Source organism: Malania oleifera, chromosome 1 (assembly GCF_029873635.1).
Source record: "Malania oleifera isolate guangnan ecotype guangnan chromosome 1, ASM2987363v1, whole genome shotgun sequence".
NCBI classification, from domain to species: Eukaryota; Viridiplantae; Streptophyta; class Magnoliopsida; order Santalales; family Ximeniaceae; genus Malania; species Malania oleifera.
The window spans coordinates 101,458,313-101,483,652 of NC_080417.1; the positions used below are offsets into that span (position 1 = coordinate 101,458,313).

Consider the following 25,340-nt stretch of genomic DNA (forward strand, 5'->3'; position numbering starts at 1 on the left):
GATATCTCAATACTGATACGAATAAAATGGCACAATCATTTTAAATGAAGTTTATTTATTACATATGAAAGTCTTAAACATGTAAAGTATGGGTGTTATGTAAGTGAAATGTCATTGCTTCCCATTTTTACATATTAAGAAGTGGAGTATTTCCTAGCCTACAAAATTCTTAACACAAACCTACCTTTTTTCAAAGATAGATCAGGAAGCTAATGTTATGTTCAAAGTTCTCTTCCTGGAAGATAAATGAAAAGGCCGATGTGTCTCTGCCCCATTCCAAACAAATTTCCTGCCCCTTGTCAAAATTTATGTAAGTGTCCTTCCAGTAAAATCAATGGCCATTAACTTGAGCTCATAAAGCATTTGAAATTACTTAAATTTTAATTTCACACTCAAAACTATATAAACTTTGATTTCACACAAAATTTCAAATTCAGTCACCAACTTGTGCTTTTGAATCCAATTTTATTACATGTTCTTATCAAGCATATAGGTGATTACATTAACATAATTATTATTACAAAATCATTATTCAGCAACAATTTTGTTAGTATTATTTTTTCGAAAAGGGTGGGCCTATGACCGCATCAACAATTGGTGAGGTCACATCCCAGTGCACTTAAGCATGTGGCCCTAACAATTATTAATGCTGCAATAGAATTGCCCTATGGAAAATTCAAAATAATTTTTTTCTTTTGTTTCATTTACATAAGGCTGGAAATGAAAAGAATTATGATTTGAACGAACTGAATGTCGCGATCTTCAACTACATGGGGTGTTGCATCGAGATCGTCGGCCACATGGGGTTTTGATTTGTTAAAAACAGCCAGACGGTGCATCTCACCTTCCAAAAATCAATCATCATCAGGAGTCATGATTGTGGGTATTTGGCCATGATCAACAAAATCAATCTTGTTCAGCCTCACACAGCACAGCACTTGCTCTGGCAGTTCTTCTGGTTTCTGTGCCTGTGAGTAGCAATGAGAAGACAAGATAAATGACTCAAAAGATAATAAGTGCAGTTTCTTGATAAGTTAAAAGAAAAAAAAAGAAAAAAATCTATGTTCGTGGTCATGCTGAGCCCATACCTAAGCATTCTAGTCTTCTTTTCTTTTTTCACTTTTTTTTTTCTTTGGAGTGAGATTAAAAATTCTAGCCCAGACAAATTGGTGATTGTAACATGATAAACACGGTACCTGAATTGTTAAACCAAGGTCAAGTATTCCATATTTCAAACGCTCTCGAAATGCTTCAAGTCCCTTTCTTGATATGAAGCTGAAGCGATGAATGTCCAGGTCGATCTCAAAGTAATTTGGGCCCTGCATAAAGATAAAAAACAGGCAAAATCACAATTGATCCTATATAGCATGACAGATAGTACCTAACCATTGGATAATATTGAATGGCAGAAATATGTCAAATGTATCTTAGCTAACAATAATTTTAGCCATTGTGAAACATAATATTACAAACATCGAGTGAAGAATCCCTCAGACTGTTATCAGCAGCTAAATAGTTTGTGATACTTATATGGAGTGGCAAATCCACTAGAAAGAAGCAAACAAACAGTAACAATGCATGCTTAAATGGTAATTTGTCCAATTATTATAAGGCAGAACATCATCATATTTCTTCCCCTTCACAGTAAGTAGGATTGTCCATATCTGAGCAGAAACTGGGAAATTACACTTTACCCTATAGAAATTGTGTTGAGGGCGTGAAAGGACTGGTTTTTCATTATAAGCTTGTAAAAGCTTCCTTTCTGCAGAACTCAAGTGAAGATCCTCTGGATTAACCACCCCAGCCATGATCTTCAGCCTTTCTCTAAAAGGAACTGTGGAATCTTTTGCAAACCCTTTAACCTTTTCCATGTCATCCTCAACCAACCTCTGGAACATAAACCAAAATTACCAATCAAACAAAATATTATGCCAATACTAAATTATCAAACAAATTAAAAATTAAATGAAAACACTAGCACTAGCGTATGAAAAAACAATGGGGGTGTGTGTGTGTGTTTGCTTTAGGAAACAATTGCTCAGTTTCTAGCTTCACTTGGCATTCGTGACAAAAGGATTTTGCAACCACCTTTTCCTGGAAAAAGTTGAATTCTTATGGCCTTAGATATGCAGTTAGGTAATAAGAAATCCTCTCTTCAGTTGAGAGAGAAAATCTGGCAAACCCACAACTGATCCAAATTCAATGAATATGACTTTCAACCTAGAGTTTGTCATCCTAAATCAGAAAAAAAGGAGTACAGATTTGTAATGACCATAACCCCACTATCAGGGTCATACAGTTTAATTGTGCCAAAATAAAAAAGATCCCCTTTATAAAGGGGTTGTATCATCAATATACGTGACTTGACTAAAGCTTATGCTACGCTCTTCCTAGCATGGGACCCCAAATGTGAAGATTATATGTTATACGTTAGACCACCCTGGGCATATTGAGGCAGATGTTACCTAGAATTTAAATCACACCATTATATTTTCCAGCACCAGCCACAAAATGGATAACATTATAGTACTAGATGGCAGTCGTTTTCTCTGGTGCTCTCGAACATGATGTTGTATTCCATTTCCATGGTATACTCAAACTCCCCTGAATCCACATATAAAATGTCACAAAGAGTCTCCTGGAACAAACTCCAAAAATCCTCTCTATTATATGATATTAGACAATCAAGATTTCTAAAATCTTTTGCTTTGATCACTATTTTGAGGCCCTTCCTGGTTAGCATTGGTTGCCATGGCATTACAGTTTTCCAGTCTAGCTTTTCAATGGTCATCTAAATCAAACAAATCCAATGTGGTAAAGAAGAGTTAATATGTTCCCTTCTTTGTATTGATCCATTTCGACTCTCCTAATGAAACTATCTAACATTGGTCTTCAACCCCTTTAGCACACATTGTAGGCAATATTTAGCTATAGAGTGTAGTGGATGGAAATTGAAAGTAATCATTCCATAAGTCAAATGCATAAAATAAGATTAATGCATACATATAGATCATTATTTTAAGAGTACATACTGTTAGACAAATAATAACACAACCTCATAAGGAACTAATCCAGTGAATATACAAATCAGCTTGCAAAGCAAGAAGAGAAGCGCAATGGAGAACACACTACCCACATGAAATAAGTTTAACTCAAAAGCAATGACAAGATATAGGGTCATGGTTCAAATTGTCAAAAAACAAAAAAAATCTACCTTGATGTTTTCCTGGAAATTAGACGAAATATCTTCCTCAAAACTTTCGGAAACTTTAAAATATAGTACAAGGCTCATCCCTTCCCCATCACTATCACCGAGGAACATTGCAGCAGGATAAGTAGGCATCTACCACAAGGCATACAAAATGAGATTTAAAAAAAAAACAAACAACAACGAAGCGAAAAAATAAAAAATAAAAAGGAAAAGCTCAAGACCCATGAGTTTTTATGCATATCGTTGAAGTTGCACTTTGTGATTCCACCAATGCCCCCAGCATTTCCAAACACAAAGAAAAGAAAACTAAATACACGAGAAGGGGAACACACCTGGATATTAACAATAAGGAGTGAAGGCACCTTGCCTTCCGCTTTCACATGAGGAAGCTCAAGGTGTTGGGCAATGTGATGAATCTTTCTTTGGCAAAAAAATAGATCAATACCAATTGGAGTATACGGACTGTGATTTGGAGCAGGGAATTTCCGCTTATCTCTGCATAGTAGATTGTCAGACAAGTGAATCTTTACTTGTGCAAGCATAAAATTCCCATGCTTCAATGATTGGTAAAAGTTAAACACATACCTGAAATAGTTCTCACCGCGGAGCTTAAAATTTGAGGGCGCAACCTCAGACCAACATCCTGGGGTTGGCTTTTCACCTGTACAACATGGAACTAGAAGTCCTGCTCTGGGACGATACAAGAATTTTTTTGATGTACCTGCAGAAATGCCCGTTTTTATTTTATGGTGAAAACAATAATTGTAATCACAAAGAAAATAATCAAGACAAACATCATACCAACTTTTAATCACAAAATAAGGGCATTTTGTATTAGAAATTCAGTTTTGAAACCAACAAACAAAATTTCATCATCTGCACATGTACAATGTGACGACAAGGATTTTACAAGCTGACTCTAACTTAGCAGATGATATGCATTTGACCATTAATCAAAACCCAGCCACCAAGTACAGGATATTACTGTTCCAACTTCACTGGTCAGATACAAACCTCTATTAGATTAATCTGGAATAGAGAATGTATGAACTTTGTAAGTGTTCTACCGGCAAAAAATAATGATAATAATTATATTTCTGCTGTTATTGTACTCCTCTAATTCAACTTTCAAGAAAACACAAGTATTTAATTGGTTTTTACTTACAATATTCAGTTGTCTCTTCTCCCTCGCAGGATTTCCTCTTAAAAGAAAGCCTGATAACTGTTGACTTCTTTCTTTGAGATTGTGGACCAGGGCTGGGTGGATTTATAATCTTGTCATTGAAACTTACAGAAGGAACCAACCGATTTATTCCGGACTTCCGGTTGATCTCAGGAGCTTTTTCTCCAGAATCATGTCTGTCCTCTTTTAGACCATTAAAGCTTCCATGAGATTTTTCTAGCATTTTCTTTCTCTTCGGGTAAGCTTCATCAAACTTTCCCAAGTGCGAAAGCTCATAACCCTGAGAACTTATCAGTGTATACGCATTTGATTCCTTGAACTCGTCTTTGCTCAAAAACTTATCGCCTTTACCTCCATCTATTTTCAAATAACTTTCATGGTATTCTTCATACTTATGCCTGCCATCCACAAAGCATGACGAAGTTTCATATTGAAGCACTTGGCCACTTGAGATGTTGCCAATTGCATTGCCAACTGAAGGAAAAGAGTCTGCAAGGGTTAAAAAGAAAGCAAGTCACAATACAGATAGAAAATGCAAACCCTATATCCAAGCTAGCAACAACAAGAGCAGTTTGAAATTTTTAAGACTAAATATGTCAGACAGTCTAGGAAACAATCCAAATATAATTGAACCACCAAGAATAACATACAAAAAATAAATATGAAAGCCTACGTGACTGACATTTTGTTCCAAAGGGACTACTAATATGAGGAGAGCATTGTGAGACAGTAGTACCCCTGTATTATAGTGGAGGAACAATTAATATTAATTACCTCCATGCACACTGCTATAGTCCTCATCTGAATCAGACTCCAAAATACTAACTGAGTCAAACCATGCTTCCTCTTGGCAAATCACTGCAAAAAATAAAATGAAATCATTACCAAGTCATCGAAAACAATAAGAACATATCTTCTGGTTATGATAATGACAAAATAAAGGTAACTGATTCAGAGTTTATATACAACACAATACAGCTAGCATGAGAATTAAGTATTAACCAAGTCCATCTTCTTTAGTTCTTATGTAGGAGATGCAGAACTTGTCACTGAAAACTTAAAAAAAAAAATGAACAAGTAACATTCCGAAATGCGTAAATTATAAGAGGTGTCAAGGATGGTCAACACCTACAAAATGAAAATCAAGATGATCATGCATGCTGAGGACCCAAAGTTCAATAGATTCAACTCACATTCTAAAATTCACTAAATGGCTAGCCAGTGGAACGTGTATAAATATTAAACCCAGGGAAAAAAAATATTGAATCAAAGTGCAAATAAAACCCCAAAGAAACAGCTATAAATTAGAAATCTAGCCGAACAGGGAAAAGCCTGGAAGTATGAAAGGTTGGTTGTAATAATACAACATAGCAAAATCCAGCCAATTTTTTTTGGGGACAGGGTGGGCAGCAGGTGGGGGGACTAAACACTAAAACACTAAAAATAGAAAATAGAAAAAAAAAAGAAAAAAAAGAAGGACGTCTGCCTTCAGCATTATATTGGCAATAAAGCAATTTTGAATTGTAACAATTGTATTCTGTATTGGTACCATGGAGCAGATAATTCAGTTCAACCAACTAACCAAACAGGAAAAGAGAATCTTTGGGGCGAAAAAAAAGGACCAGCCCACCTAGTGGTCAAGCTAGTGGTCAAGTTAGGACCTTTCACCAATGGGGACAAATTTGCACCTGAAGCTTTTTTAATATTAAATTCCTGAATTGTTATTATTAAATTATCATATAAATAATTTAGCCATAATACTTGAATAATCAAATAAAAAAAATTTAGGATAAAAATAGTTTACAACAATATTTTCAATCAACAGGTAAATTTATTAATTATTTTCACAACAAAAAAAACTCAAAAAAATAAGATAAAACTTAAATAAACTTCACCACAAAAGTTTCAAAGCAGCTAATTAAATATATCTCACAATTATCCTAGACAAATTTTCATTTTAGGAGCTGTTCAATAATCAACTCCACTTAAATATCTTTGAATATTAACATCTCTTTTAATATATTGGATTGAGCAATCATCATGTGACCATATACAGTCAAATTTACAAATTTTTTATTTTTTTTAAACTATTCTTTCTCCAATTATCTCTTTGCATTTCTCCAAAGGCTTATCTAAATGTCACTTCAAATTTTGAACATCTTAAAATTCCTTAAAAAAGTATAACATTTTAAGCTATTTGAATGGTGCCACAATAAATATTTTAGCGGGGGACAAATTTGAAAATTTACAAAAAATTGTCATGATAAATTTGTTTAGTAAATATTTCTCTCATCAATGGGGGTAACTGCCTGAACTGGGATGAATGCGGCTTCACCTATATGCCTACAAACACATGCACGTGCAACCAAATATGGATTACCACCATATCAAGACATATCTCATTTAAACAAGGGCAGTTAAGAAAATCTTCTGTTATGCTTGCGCACTTGAGGATATGAGATGACCTAGTGGTGCTCCGTCTTGCATATGAGTGGGTTAACTTCAGCATTCCCTGGACTCCTCCTCTATTTATCCCAAAAAATAGAATAAAATAAAATAAAATAATAATAAAAAAAAGGAGCTTGCCGCCCTTCTGTCTTCTCTTTTTTATTTCTTAAAAACAGTTTCTGTTCAAGCATCCCAAATGGTATAATAACACATTATGATCAGTTATCAGGTCAGGAAAAATATTATAGTTTGTATACTTCTCAAACAATGTCATTTACGAGAGAGAATAGAAATGTGAAAGGGGAAGAATATACCATTAGCATCTAGTTGACTGCGGAGCCATTGCAGCTGGGTGAGATGAAAGGTAGAATTGGAAACCTGAGACTTTCGGCAAGTGGTTGTTGCACCCTTCTCAAAGTCCAAATGAAGAAACTCACTAAGAGCAAAATCTGTTACACGAGTTCCAGCATCACCATTCTTCTTCTTGGTTCCATCAGTGGCAAAACCAGCTATTTTTCCACGGAATTTTCTCAAATGGTGATGGTATTTCGTCCGTGATTTAATTTTTTTTGATTGTGTTGACACGCAACCACCCATTATGACTATTTAGTTGTGCAAATCTATGAAACAATAAATATTGCCTTCATAAGAGATGCCAGCCCCACAAAAAAGAACTTCCAAGAAAGCTATATATTCTAAGAAAATGAGTTACCTGCCACACATTAAATCATAGATAAGAAAAGGGATTAAGAATAGAAAAGTTTTCATTCAACAGACTCCAAAAGAAGGATACAGCTGATTGCCTCAGTTCTTAAGGTAGTTTCAAGGATAAAGAGGTTAAAATTCTAATCCAATGAATAGAAAGTCTTAGTAAATAATCAACATAATATCTCCTTAAATGCATGAATAATCAGTTGACATTAACTGGCAATAACTAAACAGAAACTATCAGACAGATGGAAAGATGAAATTCAAGCATCAGACTAGAAGTTTGAACATGGAGATTCTAGATGATTACTCAATACAGATATACTGTAAAAATTCATGCTTCAATACATTCCCAGTCACTTTTTTTCCCAAATTTTTTTGAGCAGGATGGCATCAATCCAATGCAATGAAACCCGGCTGAATTAACACTTAGAGCTATAAGAGAGCTATTAGCATGCTACATGGGCCCATCAAATGACAGCTCAACAGATGGAAAGATGAAATTCAAGCATCAGACTAGAAGTTTGAACATGGAGATTCTAGATGATTACTCAATACAGATATACTGTAAAAATTCATGCTTCATTACATTCCCAAGTCACTTTTTTTCCCAAATTTTTTTGAGCAGGATGGCATCAATCCAATGCAATGAAACCCGGTTGAATTAACATTTAAGAGCTATAAGAGAGCTATTAGCATGCTACATGGGCCCATCAAATGACAGCTCATAACGCACAACCTGGAGAGAACTAGTTTTCCATTGAAAGGCCAGAGCCTAGATAGCCTGCTGAATCACTACAACTTTGAAAATATGAATGGGCAGTATCAAAAAGAACTTCAATCAAAAGAAAGACAGAAAATAAACAGACACAAACACATCAATTACTTCACTAAATTGTGGGCCACTGCGCTTTTTCTTTTCTTTTGGTGGAAAGGAAAGCATAGCTGATAGCCCACAAAGAAAAACAAATTAAATACTGACAATTTGTTGAGGGTGGGCTGCTCCAACTGCATCTAAAAGTAAGTTCAAGAATGCCATAGCCGATAGGTGGGCCACGAAAGAAAAGCACTTTATCTTTTTTAATGATGAAGACAAAAAAATCTTATGAACTATTATTAAGAAAACAATGGATCTTTGTTCATCAAAAGTTAAGATCTGCTCCATAGATCAGTAATACAGAATTGATGTACACAATCATTAACACTGCAAACTTCACAATAAAATAAAATGTAAAATTCAAAACCATTAGTGTCATTTGGGACAACACGTTTTCCGATATCCCAGATAGCTCAATTGGAATTTGGAAAGTGCATACCACAGGGAATTGCTGGAATCAGGGAACAGAATGAGACAATGAGAACCATGAACAGATCAGTTATGTTACTTCAAAACTTCAATTCCCAGATCTCTTAATGCATTTCACTCTTCATTAAAACCTGAAATGAACAGCCATAAACCTAATAAATGAGCCATTATCAAAATAAGATTTCCAATTTATATAAACCCAGAACCATGAAAAATTATTTGCATAGAACAAATTCAAATTCAAAAAGAAAGTCCCCCGCTCAAAATCAACCGTGAAATTACTTAAATTTTTAAAATAATGGAGCAAAAAATCTCGAACAGCCCAATGGTGAAAAGATAAAAGAAAGGTGTAATGGAAATGGAGTTCCCGATGGAAGTGAAAGATATATAATATTCCCACTAAAGAAATCCAAACCACTACAGAGAGAGAGAGAGAGACAGACAGATAGAGAAAAAGAGAGAAGTCTTCAGTAGAGTCTCAGAGAAATTCCATAGTTTCAGTCCCAAGAGGTCTTGCGCGCAATTTCCAAGAAGTCAACATTTTCAGTTTCAAGGAACAAATAGTAGCAGCACGGGACGGTCGAATGGAAGAGAAAAAGAGACATTATGGTAGGGACCATCCAACAAGCTAAAAGAAGACAAATCCCAAGAGCAAGAGGAACGATAACAAATAAATTAATATACAAAAGAAATTTTAATTTAGTCGATATAGAAAGGATAAAAATGCAAATGAAAGAATCAAAGCGAGTGCAGAATAGACGAAAGCGAATCGTCAACAAAGAATGAACGAACTACTAAAAAAATATTATTAAAATGGAACGGGGAAATAATTGAGCAAAAAAACAAAAGAAATTTTAACCCCGCACCATCTCAAATAAGGAAGAATTATTAAGTTTTATCAAAATTGAGAAAATACAAATTGCGCAATCCAGACAAACTAAATTGTTATGGAATATGAGTGAATCAGAAAACAAGTAAAAAAAAAAAAAAGCAATTCAGAAATGAAAATCCGAAACAGCAATTAAAGGAAAAATAAATTGATATCGCATAAAAGGAAAACGATACCAGAATTGAAGGGTAGGACAGGAGGAGAAAACAATTGCTGTATTAGAAAATCAGACGTGTAGCAAATTCAAAACATTAGAGATAGAAATTCCGCGACAACACCCCCCGCCCCCAAATCAAATGCGATTGAAACGAGGAAGAATGTCATCGCAAAAATGACAACTTAAAAAGAACACATTACACGAAAACCAGAGAATTAATGCAATGAGCACAGAAACGCACGCACATATACGAATGCATATCCATACCAGAGAGAGAGAGAGAGAGAGAGAGAGAGACCTGAAGACAGAGAAATGGAGATTCGTCCCCCTCCCCCCTCTCTGCAACAACTACCAGAACGAGAGCTGTTGAATCTAGAGAGAGAGAGAGAGAAAAAGAGAGAGGGAGAGAGAAAAAGGAGGGTCCGACGACGAGGACGACGTCGGATCCGAAAGCAATACCAGCAGACCCCCTTATAAACGCTAGAAGAAGATGAAGAGGGAAAGCTTCCCAAATTGTTAGATAGATAAATAAATAAACAAATTACAGAGCCTCCATTTCCTTTTCATCTCTTTTCTTTGCATTTCCCCATTTTTTCCTTCCCTATTGTTCAGTCCTCCTGTCCGAAATTTCGCTGGCACAAACACGCAGGAAGACTCTCTCTCTCTCTCTCTCTCTCTCTCCTGTTGTCGGTTGGCCACGTCAGCATCCGTCAAAGCTCCCTCCCAACTGATGATACCGAACGCGGATTGCTGATTGGTTTTAATTTGACTCTGCTAATTTCCGCCTCAATTAATACCCAAACCGCAGCTAACATTAATTTCTCAAATCATTTGCAAACAAATAGAAGTTTTGTGAGAGTGATTTTGGAATTTAGAATTAGGTTTTCAAATAAAATTAGATAAAACATTTTTATATATTAATGTTATTAATATTATTTGTTTGTTAAGCGGCATTATTTTTACCTTTTTATTTTTTGTTTCGTTGTTGTACAACGAAAAAATATATAATAACGGTTTGCTTTTTTTATGTTGCTAGTTTTTTTTTTGTTTATTATTAATTATTAACTATTTTGAAATCAAATTTTATGATTTTAAATTATTTTGACAATCTATAGCAATAGTATTTTCATGACCAAATTCAAGAATTAAGTTTTATAGGATAAATCATCCATTTCGTACATAATTTACTATTAAAATTAAAATAAAATAATCATAAGAATTTAAAATATGAATAAAATAAAAATATTCTTCTAAAAAATTTTAAAATATTTTTACTACAACAAAATAATTCTTGTAATACTAAAAAGGTGAGTTTGAAATAAAATAATTAAAGTAAAATTTAAATTTTTAGTTTTTTATTTCATTATTTTAGTTATAATTTTAACTATTTATTTGCTCAAAATTTTAATTTCTATTAATCTTGGAAATATTTATTATACAAGTTTCTAAGGTTTTTATTTCTAATTTTTAATTTTTGTTGTAGTTTCATTTTCATAATTTTTGACAACAATACTAATGGCCTCCTAAGATTTCAATTATTTGATTTGCTATACTTTTGAACGATGAAAATTAACTATGTATTTGCAAGTGAATTTTTAAAAATTTTACTTAACTTATTTACTCAACCCAAAATCAATTTATGAGTCGACAAGTTAGTAATATTTCCCAAAGATTAAGGCACATTATACTTATATGGATTTAAATATAAACATGACATATTATTTTTTGATTTCAAATTTTATATCAAGAGAATATCTCTTGCAAATCTTTCTCTTCTCTTTAAGAGCATTTGTTATGCCCCCACTATCTAGTAAAATGAAATTAATTTTAGTTTAATGGGTGTCCCCCTCTTATCATTTGTCAACCACAAGAAAATTAAACATAATTTAATAGCTAACAGTGTATGCAATAATTTCATTAATATTGTCTTCTAACAAAGAGTACTTATTCGAATTTATGAGTCGACAAGTTAGTAATATTTTCCAAAGATTAAGGCACATGTTTAAGTGTTCTACCTTTTTTGACAAAATCTATATTTAGCTCTAATCAATTTTGACTAAATTACAATAGAAAAAATTCTCTTATACTGTATAAAAATTTATCTCATACGCTAGAAAGATTTGTAGGAAACGTTTTCTTCATATAAAATTTAGAACTCACCGAGTAGAAGATTATATAATAATGTTTGGGCCCACTGAAGTGCTCGGGAGACCTATATCATTATGACCCATATCAAATCATACCTCTAACTTGTATGGGTCCAAGTGTTAATATAATATTTTTATAATTAGTGGATTCTAAATCCTACATATAAAAATCATTCCTTACATGACCTTATCAAGTTGCAGTTGTTATTGCATTAATTTTATAGTAACAAATAATATATTTAAACCATCAATAAAAACCAAAAAAATAAATATAATTAATAATTATAATGATTTATAAAATAAATCGTGTAATTAAATTAAAATTTGTTATATTTATTATTACAAATTGCATAATCAATTTTAACCTAAGAAATCATAAAATCAAATTTTGCACCAACAATTTTTTTTTTTTTCGAACCAACCAAAATTTGAATCACTTTTTTTGCATTTAATAAAATTTTGAATGTTACAATGTATTTAAATCCACACAAATTCAAGATAAATGTTCAAACTCTAATCTTATATTCGTGAGCATGAGATTTGGACATTTAATTTGGTTTTGTGTACATTTAATTAGAAAAATCTACCATAAATAATACTAAATTTTCTTTAATTTTATATAAATATAAATTCAAATCATAAAATTTGTACTTTCAAATATTGCCTAAGATCCTAAAAATGAGTTAAAGATTTTCAAGTTTGAATGCTTGAAAAGACCACCATCAACAAAGTCATCATTAATCACGTCTTTTCTGTTTCTCCCTCTTTCTCTATTTAATTCATACTTAAAAGCATCTATTCTACCCCCATGATACTATCCTAAATGGTCCTAGAAAGTTTCTGATTTTATATACAAAAATCGAAATAAAATATTATTTCTTTCCCTACCGATTTTCTACATTTCTTTTCTTTTTTTTTTTGTCACTTTTGACCATTATAGGCAATTTTGAAAAGTTTCAAATTTCACACCAACATTGAGCCAAAAATCATTTCTCTCTTTTTTTTTTTTTTTTTGTCATTTTGACTATTACAGATAATTCAAAATGGTCCAAAATGATTAAAAGTGATCTAGTGAAAGATTTGAGTTTTGAACACAAAAATCAAGAAAAACCCATGACTTTAATATTTTTCTCATTTTCTGCTTTCTTTTTTTGGAATTTCTAGATTTTTCTAAAAATTTTGAATATTTTTCTTGGACTTCATGCATATTTTTCCTATATTTTGGTAAAATAATTTTTTAAAAAAGTAATTAATTAAAAATATATTTAAAATAAATAATAAAATAATAAAAAATTTTGTGTATGGTAGCACAAGCAATGCATAGGAACCATGGGCATGCGCATGTCTGCATGTACTACTTAATAAAATGACATCATTTCATTTATTGGGATTTATGAATAGAACATAGGGAGATGTGGCCAAAATGACATTATTTTAGCCCTCAAGAGACAATCTTTGTCTTCTTCCTTCCTCATGCATACTACTGGTCCCCCCTACAACTTTAGTGATTTTTCTAGCCATTGTTCCTGTCACGCCCCAAACCCGGAAATGGGCTCGGGGTGTGAATTAGTAACTTAATCTGTCTTTGTATCATACAATCGTCCCTAATACCATACGATGCAAGGTTCTGACCCCTTAGGGTTCACGTATACCCTATCCACAATCACATATACCATATACGCAGTGGAATAATTAAACCTAATACATTTATAAAATCATATCAGAATCTATACAAAACGAGATCTAATTCCTTAAAATACGATACATACCACAAGTGTCTACATAACCCAAAATGACAACTCGGCCAAAAACGGTACTTACACAAGTATTCCTACACAGCTAACCAACAACCACACTCTTGATACGCTAGGATGCTAGTGTCGGATACTCGAAGGACCTGAAAAATATTTGTATGATAGGGGTGAAACAACTCTCAATAAGGAAGAAATATGTTATATCAATGTGTGGCACATAAGTGTTATTTCGACATAAAACATAACACAATACAGTTCCAGTATTTTCACAACGCAATTCCAGTATACATTTCACCAAATGTACGGTCAGTAGCGTCACACTCTTCATCCTAAGTCGGGCCGCATTACACGGAGCACCCGATAGCCTAGCATTAGTCGAAGCCCCACAGCGATATCGTTGCTAATACGGTGTCAAAACACCCATCAGTGACCAACTGGTATACAAGTGGTATTTCACACCCTCGGATATAGAGTCAGACACTCTTGCCCATGGTATTTAGCTGAGACGTGGTATTTGCTCACGATATTTAGCCGAGACATGGCAATTTCACAAAACCTGGAACATTTTGGAACTCATGTTCCTATACCTCTCAGTTTACGGTAATTAACCGTCACAGATGTTTCCCAAAACCTGGAACATTTCACATACAACAGTTCATTCCACACTTATTTGGGTATACAAAAAATCATATCGTTTTCAATTCGAGAATATAGTTGAATACAAATACAGGTTCGGTCATCTCGATACCACAGTTTATACAAACATACATTTTCAAAAAGAAATGAAGATGATACCCGAAACCTCCAATTTTTCTCAGAATTGTAACCCAAAAAATCCCATATTTTTACCCAATAGATTTTCCCAAATAAGTAACCAAAACATACGTAGAATTGAAAACTACAGTTTTACCAATTCCAATTTCAAAAATAACTGATATAAACAGAATCCTCTTACCTTTCCTGCAAATTGAAACATGAACTTAATCGGTCCAAAACAACGACACAGGACCCCCAAAACCTAAAAATCGAAGAACAATACCTCAATATATTCACTACTACTACAGATCTACCGAACTAGAAATGAAATCGGACTCTTACCTCAATTTCGGATCAAAACTCAAAAATCCTCAAAACGAAATTCTGATCCGCTATGAACGTAGAGATTCCCCTCCTGATCCACATGGTAACATTGGATCGTTGATTCGGGTAACGAACAACCTGAAATCTTAGAGAGATAGAGAGAGAGAGAGAGAGAGAGAGAGAGAGAGAGAGAGAGAGAGCGAGAGATAGATAGATAGATAGAGAGAGAGTATTCAAGTTTTAGAGAGAGAGAATTTTGGTTTCCTAACTCTTAAGTAACCAAAAGATATTTATAACCAAGTTGACCTAGCCAACCTCATCGACGAGACAGCGTCCTCGTTGACGAGCCGCAGAAGGAAGTTTATCGACGCCAAGGTAGCCTCATCGATGAACCTGGGATTTCAGGATTTCCCAAAATCCTTCGGCATCTCCTTATCGACGAGCTACTTAATCTTGTGGCCGAGCTGCACAAGAGACTTCGTTGACGAGAAAAGAGGCCTCGTCGACGAGCCTTGCAGATTTTTACCTTTTTAGTTTTCCTTCTCTTTTCTTATGTATTTAATAACCTATCTCGGGTTGGGTTCTTACAACCTCCCTTCCTTACAAGATTTCGTCCTCGAAATTTGTAATCTCTCATTTACCAACTCAACAACATGCCTAAACGCATACCTGACTCTAGAAAGAGCCGGCAGCCACCCACATAGCAGCCTTATCCCAAATACATACATTCCCTCACTTATGGTGGAGGAATACCGTGGTTACATACATACCATCTCAGGAGCTCATAATATTAAACTCTCCCCAAGACCATTGACACATCATTACTACGATAACATAATATTACATACATACCCACACCGATCCTACTACCAAAGCTACTACTCATAACAACTGTGGATATTTCCTAGGTATTTTCGTATCTAACTCCCAAGAAGCTTTCTCAACCGCGTGATTCCGCCACAACACTTTCACTAATGGTATTTTCTTAGTACGCAACTTCTGAACTTTCTGGTCTAGAATCTAAATGGGTATCTCCTTATATGCCAAAGCATCCCCAATCTCTAAGGATTCGTAACTAATCACATGTGAAGGATCCGGCACGTACCTTCTCAACATGGATACGTGGAACACATCGTGGATCCGAGAGAGCGCTGGAGGTAGTGCAATTCTGTAGGCTACCAGACCTACTTGTTCAAGTACTTCAAATGGTCCAATATATCGCGGGCTCAGCTTGCCCTTCTTTTTAAATCTCATCACCCCTTTCATCAGAGCAATTCTCAGAAATATCTTACCCCCTACCTTGAATTCCAACTCACGATAGCGGACATCCGTGTAACTCTTCTGCCGACTCTAAGCTGATTCAATTCTATCCCTAATCAATTTGACTTTCTCAGAAGCATGTTGTACGAGTTCGAGACCCAATATCTGCCGTTCACTGACCTCATCCCGGTACAGAGGAGACTAACACCTCCAACTATACAATGCCTCGAACGGTGCAATACTAACACTAGCTTGGAAGCTATTGTTATAGGAAAATTCCACTAACGATAGAAACTAGATCCAACTACTGCCAAAATCTAACACGCACATAACATATCTTCCAAGATCTGTAACAACCTCTCTGACTGTTCATTAGTCTGAGGGTGGAACGTTGTACTAAAAGTAAGCTTCGTCCTCAGTGCCTCCAGTAAGCTCTTCTAGAATCGAGAAGTGAACCTCGGGTCTTAATCTGAAATAATGAATACCTGTACCCCATGCATTCTGACTATCTTCTGCACGTATAGATCTACTAGCCTATTAAAGGAGTAGCTAACCTTCATCGGTACAAAATGAGAAGATTTAGTCAACCTGTCCACGATCACCCAGATTGCATTCTGCCCGTAAATTGTTGGTGGTAACCTAATGTCAAAGTCCATGGAGGTATGCTCCCATTTCCACTCCAGGATGCTCAATGGCTGCAACGGTCTTGCCGGTCTTTGATGTTCAACCTTTACCTGCTGACACGTCAGACATTTCTCCACAAATCAAGTAATCTCCCTTTTCATACCACTCTACCAGAATGATTCACGCAAATCTCGATACATCTTTGTGCTGCTCAGATGTACCGTATACAAGGAATGATGCGTCTCCTCCAGAATCGTCCTTCTTATCTCTTCATCGTTTGGAACACACGATTTGTTTCCAAACCTCAATACACCCCCACTCAAAGATGTTAAAATCTACAGCCAGCCTCTGCTGCACCTTCTCTACAACCTCGACTAACTCCACATCATTAACCTACGTGACTTTAATCTTCTCTAATAATGTCAATTGGATCACCAAACTGGCAATGAAAGCGTGATGATTACCATCCACCAACTCCACGTCAAGGCTCCCCAAATCCCGTCTAATATGATGCTGACCTACTACTGTAGATACTAACACGTGCTCTGACTTCCGACTCAACGCATTAGCTACCACATTAGTTTTCCCCGAATGATAGCTAATGGTGCATTCGTTATAGTGATCCTAACATAAATAAATAAATAAATTAATTAATTAATTAAAATTTTGAAAAATTAAAATTAAACTTTTAAAAAATATTTTAAAAAATAAATTAATTAAATAATAATTATTATTAAATAATATAATATAATATAATAATAATAATAAAATATTATATTATTATATAAGATAGGTATAAGGAAAGCAATCCAATTGCAGAGAGTCCTTGTTGTTGCACAGCCTCTAGCATCCTTCGTCTCCTCTCTCCCACTCTTCTCAATCTCGTCTCCAATATTCAGCCGATCGAAAATTCGAATATATCATTGGGTTTCTATCACTGCCACCGACAATCCTACTGGAGCAAATTTGTCGTAGGAGCAGCATAAGCATATCTCCTGGGGTAAGGCCAATTTTCACTCTTACCTCAATTTTTCTTAAATCTTAAGCCCAATTGATGAATGGAAATTGTCAGGAGATTCGTGGGGGAGATTCTCAACAATTTAGCTGGAGCGAGTTTTCGAATTGGAGCTCCGGGGCACCAATCCTAAATCGGGGTAAGTTTAATAATTTAGGCTTTTATAGGCTATTTAGGGTGTTCAAAACCTAGGAGGATTTTATGGAAAGTTACTTTGGGGATTGTGATGAATAATATGGTAAAGTTTGAATTTCAGGGTTCAGGGGTTTTGAACGCTGTGGGGCGTAGGCCGGGGTTTTATCGGGTTTTTCAAGAATCAGGTAAGGGAATTAAGTTAAGTGGGAATTTTATTAAATATGAACTGATTAAATTTTTATTTATTTATTTATTTATGTATTTAAGAATTTAAAGGTTATTTCGAAAACCAACTGTTTGAAATGGATTTTACAAACTTAAGATATATGGTATGATATTTTGAATAAAAACAAACGGTTGAAAGTTTAATTGTTTATATGGTTATGTTTAAATATTGAAATTGTGTGGCCGATGATTATTCGGTACGATTTATTGTTTAACTGGATTTGAAAATGTTTGCAAAATAGTGGAACTATTTCTGAAATACTAGAATTGTTGTGAAAAATACTGGAATTGCTTATGAAAAATGCAGGATTTCGATATAAAGGTTCGTGGCCAGGTATTGTTTGATTGGCCAAGGGCTAGGATTATTATTTGACGTCCGAGGGCTAGGGTTTTATTTAAACGACTGTGAGTCGGATTGTATTTGTGGTCGGGGCCAGGTTTTTGGAATAACAATAAATATATGTGAATTAATAATTTAAATGATGATTTATATTATCTAAATTGCACGATATGCTTTAGGAACCATGGGGACCAGTGTATTGTGAGCACGATATCGTTTCTAGTTAGACCAAGTGCACCCACACTGTTCTAGATAGAAGTGTAGGGGGTCAAACCGACTGCATGCGTGAGGTTGAAGTAAAGGCGCTGGATTTGCAGCTTTGCTGTAAATGCCTGCAGATGTGTTTGCAGAGGATGTTGTTTTTTTGACTTTGTTTGGGCTAATCATCGAGGCTTAGTCCAGCCTTCAGGCCGCACAACCTGTGCCATAGGGGAAGTAAATGGTGTATTTGTCACAGGGAGTGTTTTATATGCATATATGTTAATTTATGTGAATACGAATAATTAATATGATAATTTTGAGGGCTTGTTGAGAAAGGTGAGTGTCCTAATTGTAGTAATGGTATTAGAGCAGAGGGAAGCTACTTGTATGGGCTGGTAATCTTCTCTATCCTCAACTAATTGTGTGCATGAGTGTAAAATAAGAATGATTTCATAAATGTGTTTATTTATTTAGTGAGCTGATATTTTTCTGTACACTAAAAGCATACTGGCCACACACTAACATTAACTTAGTATTTCCCTTACTAAGTTGTGTCTCATCTCTACTTTACAAACTAACTTTTTAGTAAATCCCAAAGATCAGGTCTAGCAGGTTAAAGGAGCCGAGCTAATGGTGTAAATTTATGTAGTTAGTGTGATGGATAGAGAGTTTATTTTTGTGAAATTTTATAGGTTGTAGTTATGTGAAAATGGATATATTTGTGTATAAAGATAGTTAGAACTCTGGTAATGTAATTTGAGGATTTTGTATTTTATTTTTGCTATGTATATATGTTTTATATTTGATGAATAAGGTATCAGGTACACAGACGTTAGTAAAGTAGCACCCCGGGCCCACATGGCGGGTGGGGGTTGTTATAGTCGTAGTCTTTGATCAGTTCCAGCCACCTTTTTTGCCTCATATTCAACTCATTCTACGTGAAAAAGTATTTAAGGCTCTTGTGGTCCATGAAGATCTCACAATGTTCATCGTATAAGTAGTGTCTTCAGGTCCTCAACACATATACTACTACCGCCAACTCCAGATCATGCGTGGGGTAATTTTTCTCGTACTCCTTGAGTTTTCGAGAAGCATAAGCAATTAATTTCTCCTGTTGCATCAGCACACATCTCAAACCCTTCAGCGATGCGTCGCTGTAAATCACAAAACCACCATCCCCAGATGGGATGTGTTGACCTTATAGGTCACACTCAGTTTTGATAATGACAAATACTCTTGATATTTAATGTCTGTCAAGTTTGTGTGCAGGTTCATAATAACAAGATCATTTGATGGCACGTGAAGACTTGAAGACTGAATACCCTGAAGACTATCTTGTTGTTGTAATTTATATTATTTGGGTCTGTAATAGTAATTAGGATATCGGTCTATAATAATATTTGCATGTCATGCATGTAGGTATTTGTAAGCTCTCAAAAATGTCATAAACTGACCATAGAGACCGAATGACCTTAGGGCACCCGAAGGTCGACCGACGCCAGGTTTTTGGGCGTACTTGAAAAGATCATAGGTCCCTACACTTAGTGCACATTGTCCCCACAATCACATATTTTATTTGGGGAATTAATTGAAATAAAATTTGGCAAAATTGAAAAAATATATGAGAGGTCAAGCGACTGAACCCCAGCAGTTCAAAACTCCTCGGGCGCCTGAACAGCTGGAAAGTTAGTAGTTTGACTTGGGTTCGGGCTACCGAACCAAGAATGAACGTATCGCCCTCGGGCGATCGAACCTCTGTCAGGGTGCTTTTAACCAACTCGGGCTGCTGAACTTCTTAGTTCAATTGAGGCATCGGGCGACCGAATTTGTTAATTCGGTTAACCAAACTTAGCACCAGACACCCAAACCGCGCGGCAAATGTTTTTGACTTATGTTCAGCAAACCGACCCTAGACTCGTGGGACCGAACTATTTAAAAATACCTTTTTGACTGAGTCTGTTCGGGCGACCAAACCTCGGTTCAGCCACCCGAATCACACGGATTAAATTATTTTTTACTAGGGTTAAATTTAATTAAGTTGGGTTAATTTTCCTAAACCGTCTTAAAATAGTTTTAAGAATGCCCTACATGTCCCCAACGGTTATATTTTTTCCAGTCTCTATATATAGGGGCTCATTTGCAAAATTAAAGAGAGATTAGCTAAAAATCATTAGCCAAAAATCCTCTCTTTTGAAAACACTCTTATTGTTCAAATACTCTCAAATCTTTACTTCATTGATATATTCTGAGTTTGTGAGAGCATATTTAGAGTGCTTGAGATTGCTACACTTTACTAGAAACTCCCATTTGATTGATTGATTGTTATACCTTTCTTGGGGAGTTTTAGCTTAGGTTTATCCCACAAATTTTCATACTATAAATCTTGTGTTGGGATAACCTAGTAAGCTTAGGATATTTGCATTGGTATTGTAAGTGTCCAATAGCTTGGATTTTTGTTGTGCAAATATTTTCCAAAAAAATAAAACATTTTCAAACTAGTATTGTGTGTATTTCATTGAGGAAAATCTTCTTAAATTAGTTTGAATATTTGATTGATATCTTTGGAATACTGATTTACTATTGATTTGTGTTTTACTTAAATTCCCAGGTATTGCCTGTTTAGAATACTTTTAAGCATATTAGCGATCATATCTTGCTGAGTGTGGCTTGCACAAAAATACACATCACTGAGCTTACATCTATATACATTGTTGATGTGTTTGTGATTGATTAAGTGCGCGTATTGGGGTACATATCTATTTTACATGAAATCATAATCACTATACCAGTTTATTGTGAAAAATACTTTTGTATTTCTAGGCGTGGCTTAAGGGGGTTTGATCTAGTCCGAAAGGATCAAGTTGGGGTCAGCCCTGTGAATTTGACCTAGGGCCTTCTCCGCCCCGCAAGGAGAGTTTGTAAAGGTTGAATTCAGCCTTGTGCTAATTGACCTGGTTGTATTAGGTACCGCTCCATCCATTAAGTGAGCCATTAATGGAATCCTTGGGCTTGCGAACTAAAGGCGGGGACGTAGGCACAGTTGGTCGAACCCTAATAACATATCGTGTGTCTGTTTATATTTTCGCATTTTATATTTGTTGCACATGTATGTTATTGTGTGAATGATGTGCATGATTTAAATTTTGCATATTATACTTATTTGCGCATTTGGGTAGATAGACCTAGGTTGTGAAAGTACTATTGCTAAACTAGTTTAACCTAGGAGAAAAAGTTTTAAATTCCAATTCATCCCCCCCCCCCTCTTGGGAATACACCAAAGTTAATAGGATGGTTAAAATCGGAGTAGTGACCAATCGGTGTTTCAACTCCAGTAAACTCTGCTCGCACTCGTCGATCCAATCAAATCTCACACCCTTCCCCATTAACCATGTCAAAGGGCCAAATAACTTAAAGAATCCTTCCACGAACCGCCGGTAATACCCAGTCAGTCCTAAGAAACTCTAAACATCCTGCATGCTCTTCGATTTCACCCAGTCAACCACTACTTCTATCTGACCTAGATCAACTGAGATACCACCTCCCAACACAACATGGCCAAGAAATGCGATCTGCTTCAACCAGAACACACATTTCTTCAACTTGGCATACAACTTCTTCTCTTATAGAACCTGAAGTACCAACCTCAGATGATTTTCATGCTCTTATGAACTCTTAGAATATACTAGAATATCGTCAATAAATACCACTACAAACTGATCCGGGTACTCATGGAAAATCCTATTCATTAGATCCATAAATACCGCCGAAGCGTTAATCAACCCAAATGACATGACTAGAAACTTGTAGTGACCGTATCTGGTTTGGAAAGCAGTATTTGCAACATCCTTAGTCCTAACCTTCACCTGATGATACCCTGACCATAGGTTGATCTTCGAAAAGACCTACGTTCCCTGCAGCTAATCAAACAGATCATCTATACAAGGCAACGGGTATCGGTTCTTCACTATTACCTTGTTGATCTCGCGGTAATCAATGCACATTCTATAAGAACCTGACCCGAAGATAGGTGCATTAAATAAATAAGAAAAGTGAAGAAAAATTTTAAAAGGGTAAAAATTAGTAGGGCTTGTTGACGAGGCTTCTTTTCTAGTCGATGAAGTCTCTTATGCAGCTCGACAACGAGATTCAGTGGTTCGTCAATGAGGAGATATCGAGGGATTTTGGGAAAGCCTAAAATCTCAGGCTCCTCGATGAGTCCACCTTGACGTCGACGAACTTCCTTCTACGGCCTGTTGACGAGGACGCCATCTCGTCAATGAGTCTGGCTTGGTCAACCAAGTTATAAATATCTAAATCACTTGCTTAACGAAGAAGAAACCAAAAAACCTCTCTCTCTCTCTCTCGAACACACACTCTCTCTCTCTCTAGGATTTCGGGCCGTCTATTGCCAAAATCAACGATCCGATGTTGCTACGTGAATTAGAAGGAGAATCTCTTTAAGGATAGTAGATCAGAATTTCGTTTTGAGGATTTTCGGGTTTTGACCCAAAATCAAGGTAAGGGTCCGATTTCATTTTCATTTAGGTAGACCTATAGAGAATAGTATTGTAAAGAATTATTGTTCTTCATTGTGTAGGTTTTGGTACCTTGGTTCATAGTTTTGGAGCCGTAGAGTTTGTGTTTTGGTTTTCGGGTTAAGGTAAGGGATTCTATTTATATTAATTATTTTTAAAATCAGAATCGGTAAACATGTAGTTTACAATTGTATGGATGATTTGGCTACTTATTTGGAAAAATCTATCGGGTGAAAATACGGGATTTTCGAGTTACTGTTTTAGGAAAATTTGGGGGTTTTAGGTATCATCTCTATTTTTGTTGGAAAATCGTATGTTGTATAAAACCGTGATATTGAGATGATTGTACTTGTATTTGTATTAAACTATATCTTGAACTGAAAACGATATGATTTGTAGTATACTCAAATAAGTTTGGAATGAACTATTGTATGTCAAATGTTTTAGGTTTTGTAAAACCGTTGTGACGACTAATTACCGTAAGTTAAGAGGCATAGGAACATGAGTTCCAAAAATGTTCTAGGTTTTGTGAAATTTGCCACGTCTTGGCTAATTACCGGGGGCAAATGTCATGTCTTGGCTAAATACCATGGGCGAAAGTGTCCGACTCCATATCCAAGGGTGTGAAATATCACCTATTTGTTCTAGTTGGTCACCGATGGGTGTGAGTGGACACCGTATTAGTAACAATATCGCTTTGGGGCTTCGATTATTACAGGGTATCGGGTGCTCCGTGTAATGTGGCTGGTTTCGGCCGAAGAGTGTGATGACACTGATCGTATGTTTTGTATCGTATGTATTGGAACTAGATTGTGAAAATATTGGAACTGTATCGTGTTATTTTTTATGTAGAAATAACACTTGTATGCCATACACTGATATAATCTGTTTTCTTCCTTACTAAGAGGTGTCTCACCTCGAATATACAAATGTGTTTCAGGTCCTTCGAGTAGCCGAAACTAGCATCCTAGTGTTCAAGAGTGTGGTTGTCAGTTAGCTGCGTATAGTACTTGTGTAAGTATGGATTTTGTAACCGGGTTGTCATTGTTGGGTTTTGTTGACACCCGAGGTATGTACTATATTTTTGGAGCGTATCTAGTTATGTATAGACTCTGGTATGGTACGTTGTACGTATTAGAAAGAACATTTCCGCTGCTTATGTGAATATGAATATGTATAGGGTATACGTGTACCCCACGGGGTCGGACCCTCTTTTAGTGTAGTATCATGTATGTTTTAATTGATATAAAGACATGTTAGGCTACTAAATTCACACCTAGGGCCCATTCTCGGGTTCGAGGAGTGACAGCTTTGTATTCAAGCTAACCAAGTTGTTAGGTCTTGTAGTCTTAGTTTGGTGTGATATTGTGAACACATCAGAGTATAGGATGTAGGAAATGGGTAAAGTAGGTCGAGGGTTGTCTTGTAGCTAGATAGAGACTCATTGGGGGTGTTCTATGTTTTCTTGGAATGATGATTTCAAAAAAATCACGGTGAACTATTGATGGTTTCATGTTGGTGTGGTAGGACAGACCTGGACCCGTGAGAGATGTAGTTAACATGATTAGCTTTCAATGATTGTGTTAATTGTGTATGATATAGGAATTCTAACCGATTCCTATCTTACTTTCAGAATGGAGCCCAAGAATAACAACTTGGATAGTGGTTCTGAGGGGACTGTGAGTGATGAGTCTCCTTCTGTGCCTTAGGGTTTGACAATGCAAATCATACGAGAGATCGGGCAAAGAGTTAGGAGACGTGAGCACTCTCCTATTGCTATGAGTTGTACCATAGAGAGGTTCACCTGCATGCACCCTCCGACGATTACGAGAGGACCCGATCCGATAGAGTAGAGAACTGGATGTAAAAGACCGAGAAGATATTAGAAGTTCTGCACTACACTGACCAGCAAAAGTTCTCTATTCTACTTTTCAGCAGGCAGGAGAAGTTGAAAGATGGTGGACGGTCGTGAGTCTGCTTGAGAAGCAGAGAGCTGGTCCATCTAGTATGACTTGGAGCCGCTTCAAGGAGGTATTTTTTGAGAGATACTTTTCGGCTTCCACTCGTGATGCGAAGGCTGATGAGTTCTCGAGTCTGACTCAAGGAACCCTGACGGTGCAGA

The 25,340-nt window shown here is 35.7% G+C and overlaps 1 protein-coding gene across 4 annotated transcripts; it reads right to left on the reverse strand.

The window, feature by feature from the left end:
- Positions 1-425: 425 nt before the first annotated feature.
- On the reverse strand, positions 426-10,612 carry LOC131165424 (uncharacterized). Of its 4 annotated transcripts, none has more exons than XM_058123254.1 (11): positions 10,201-10,612; positions 8,867-8,987; positions 7,157-7,462; positions 5,169-5,252; positions 4,377-4,883; positions 3,797-3,932; positions 3,544-3,706; positions 3,215-3,343; positions 1,695-1,889; positions 1,197-1,319; positions 426-968 (listed from the first exon to the last, which is right to left on the reverse strand). In XM_058123254.1, the coding sequence occupies exons 3-11, from the start codon at positions 7,437-7,439 to the stop codon at positions 855-857; spliced, it is 1,734 nt and encodes a 577-aa protein (XP_057979237.1). In that variant the 5' UTR covers positions 7,440-7,462; positions 8,867-8,987; positions 10,201-10,612; the 3' UTR covers positions 426-854. The 4 variants fall into 4 exon arrangements, with proteins under 4 accessions (XP_057979237.1, XP_057979218.1, XP_057979228.1 ...); XM_058123235.1 differs by having other exon boundaries at positions 7,157-7,554; XM_058123245.1 differs by having other exon boundaries at positions 7,157-7,554; positions 10,170-10,612.
- Between the last annotated feature and the right edge of the window lie 14,728 nt (positions 10,613-25,340).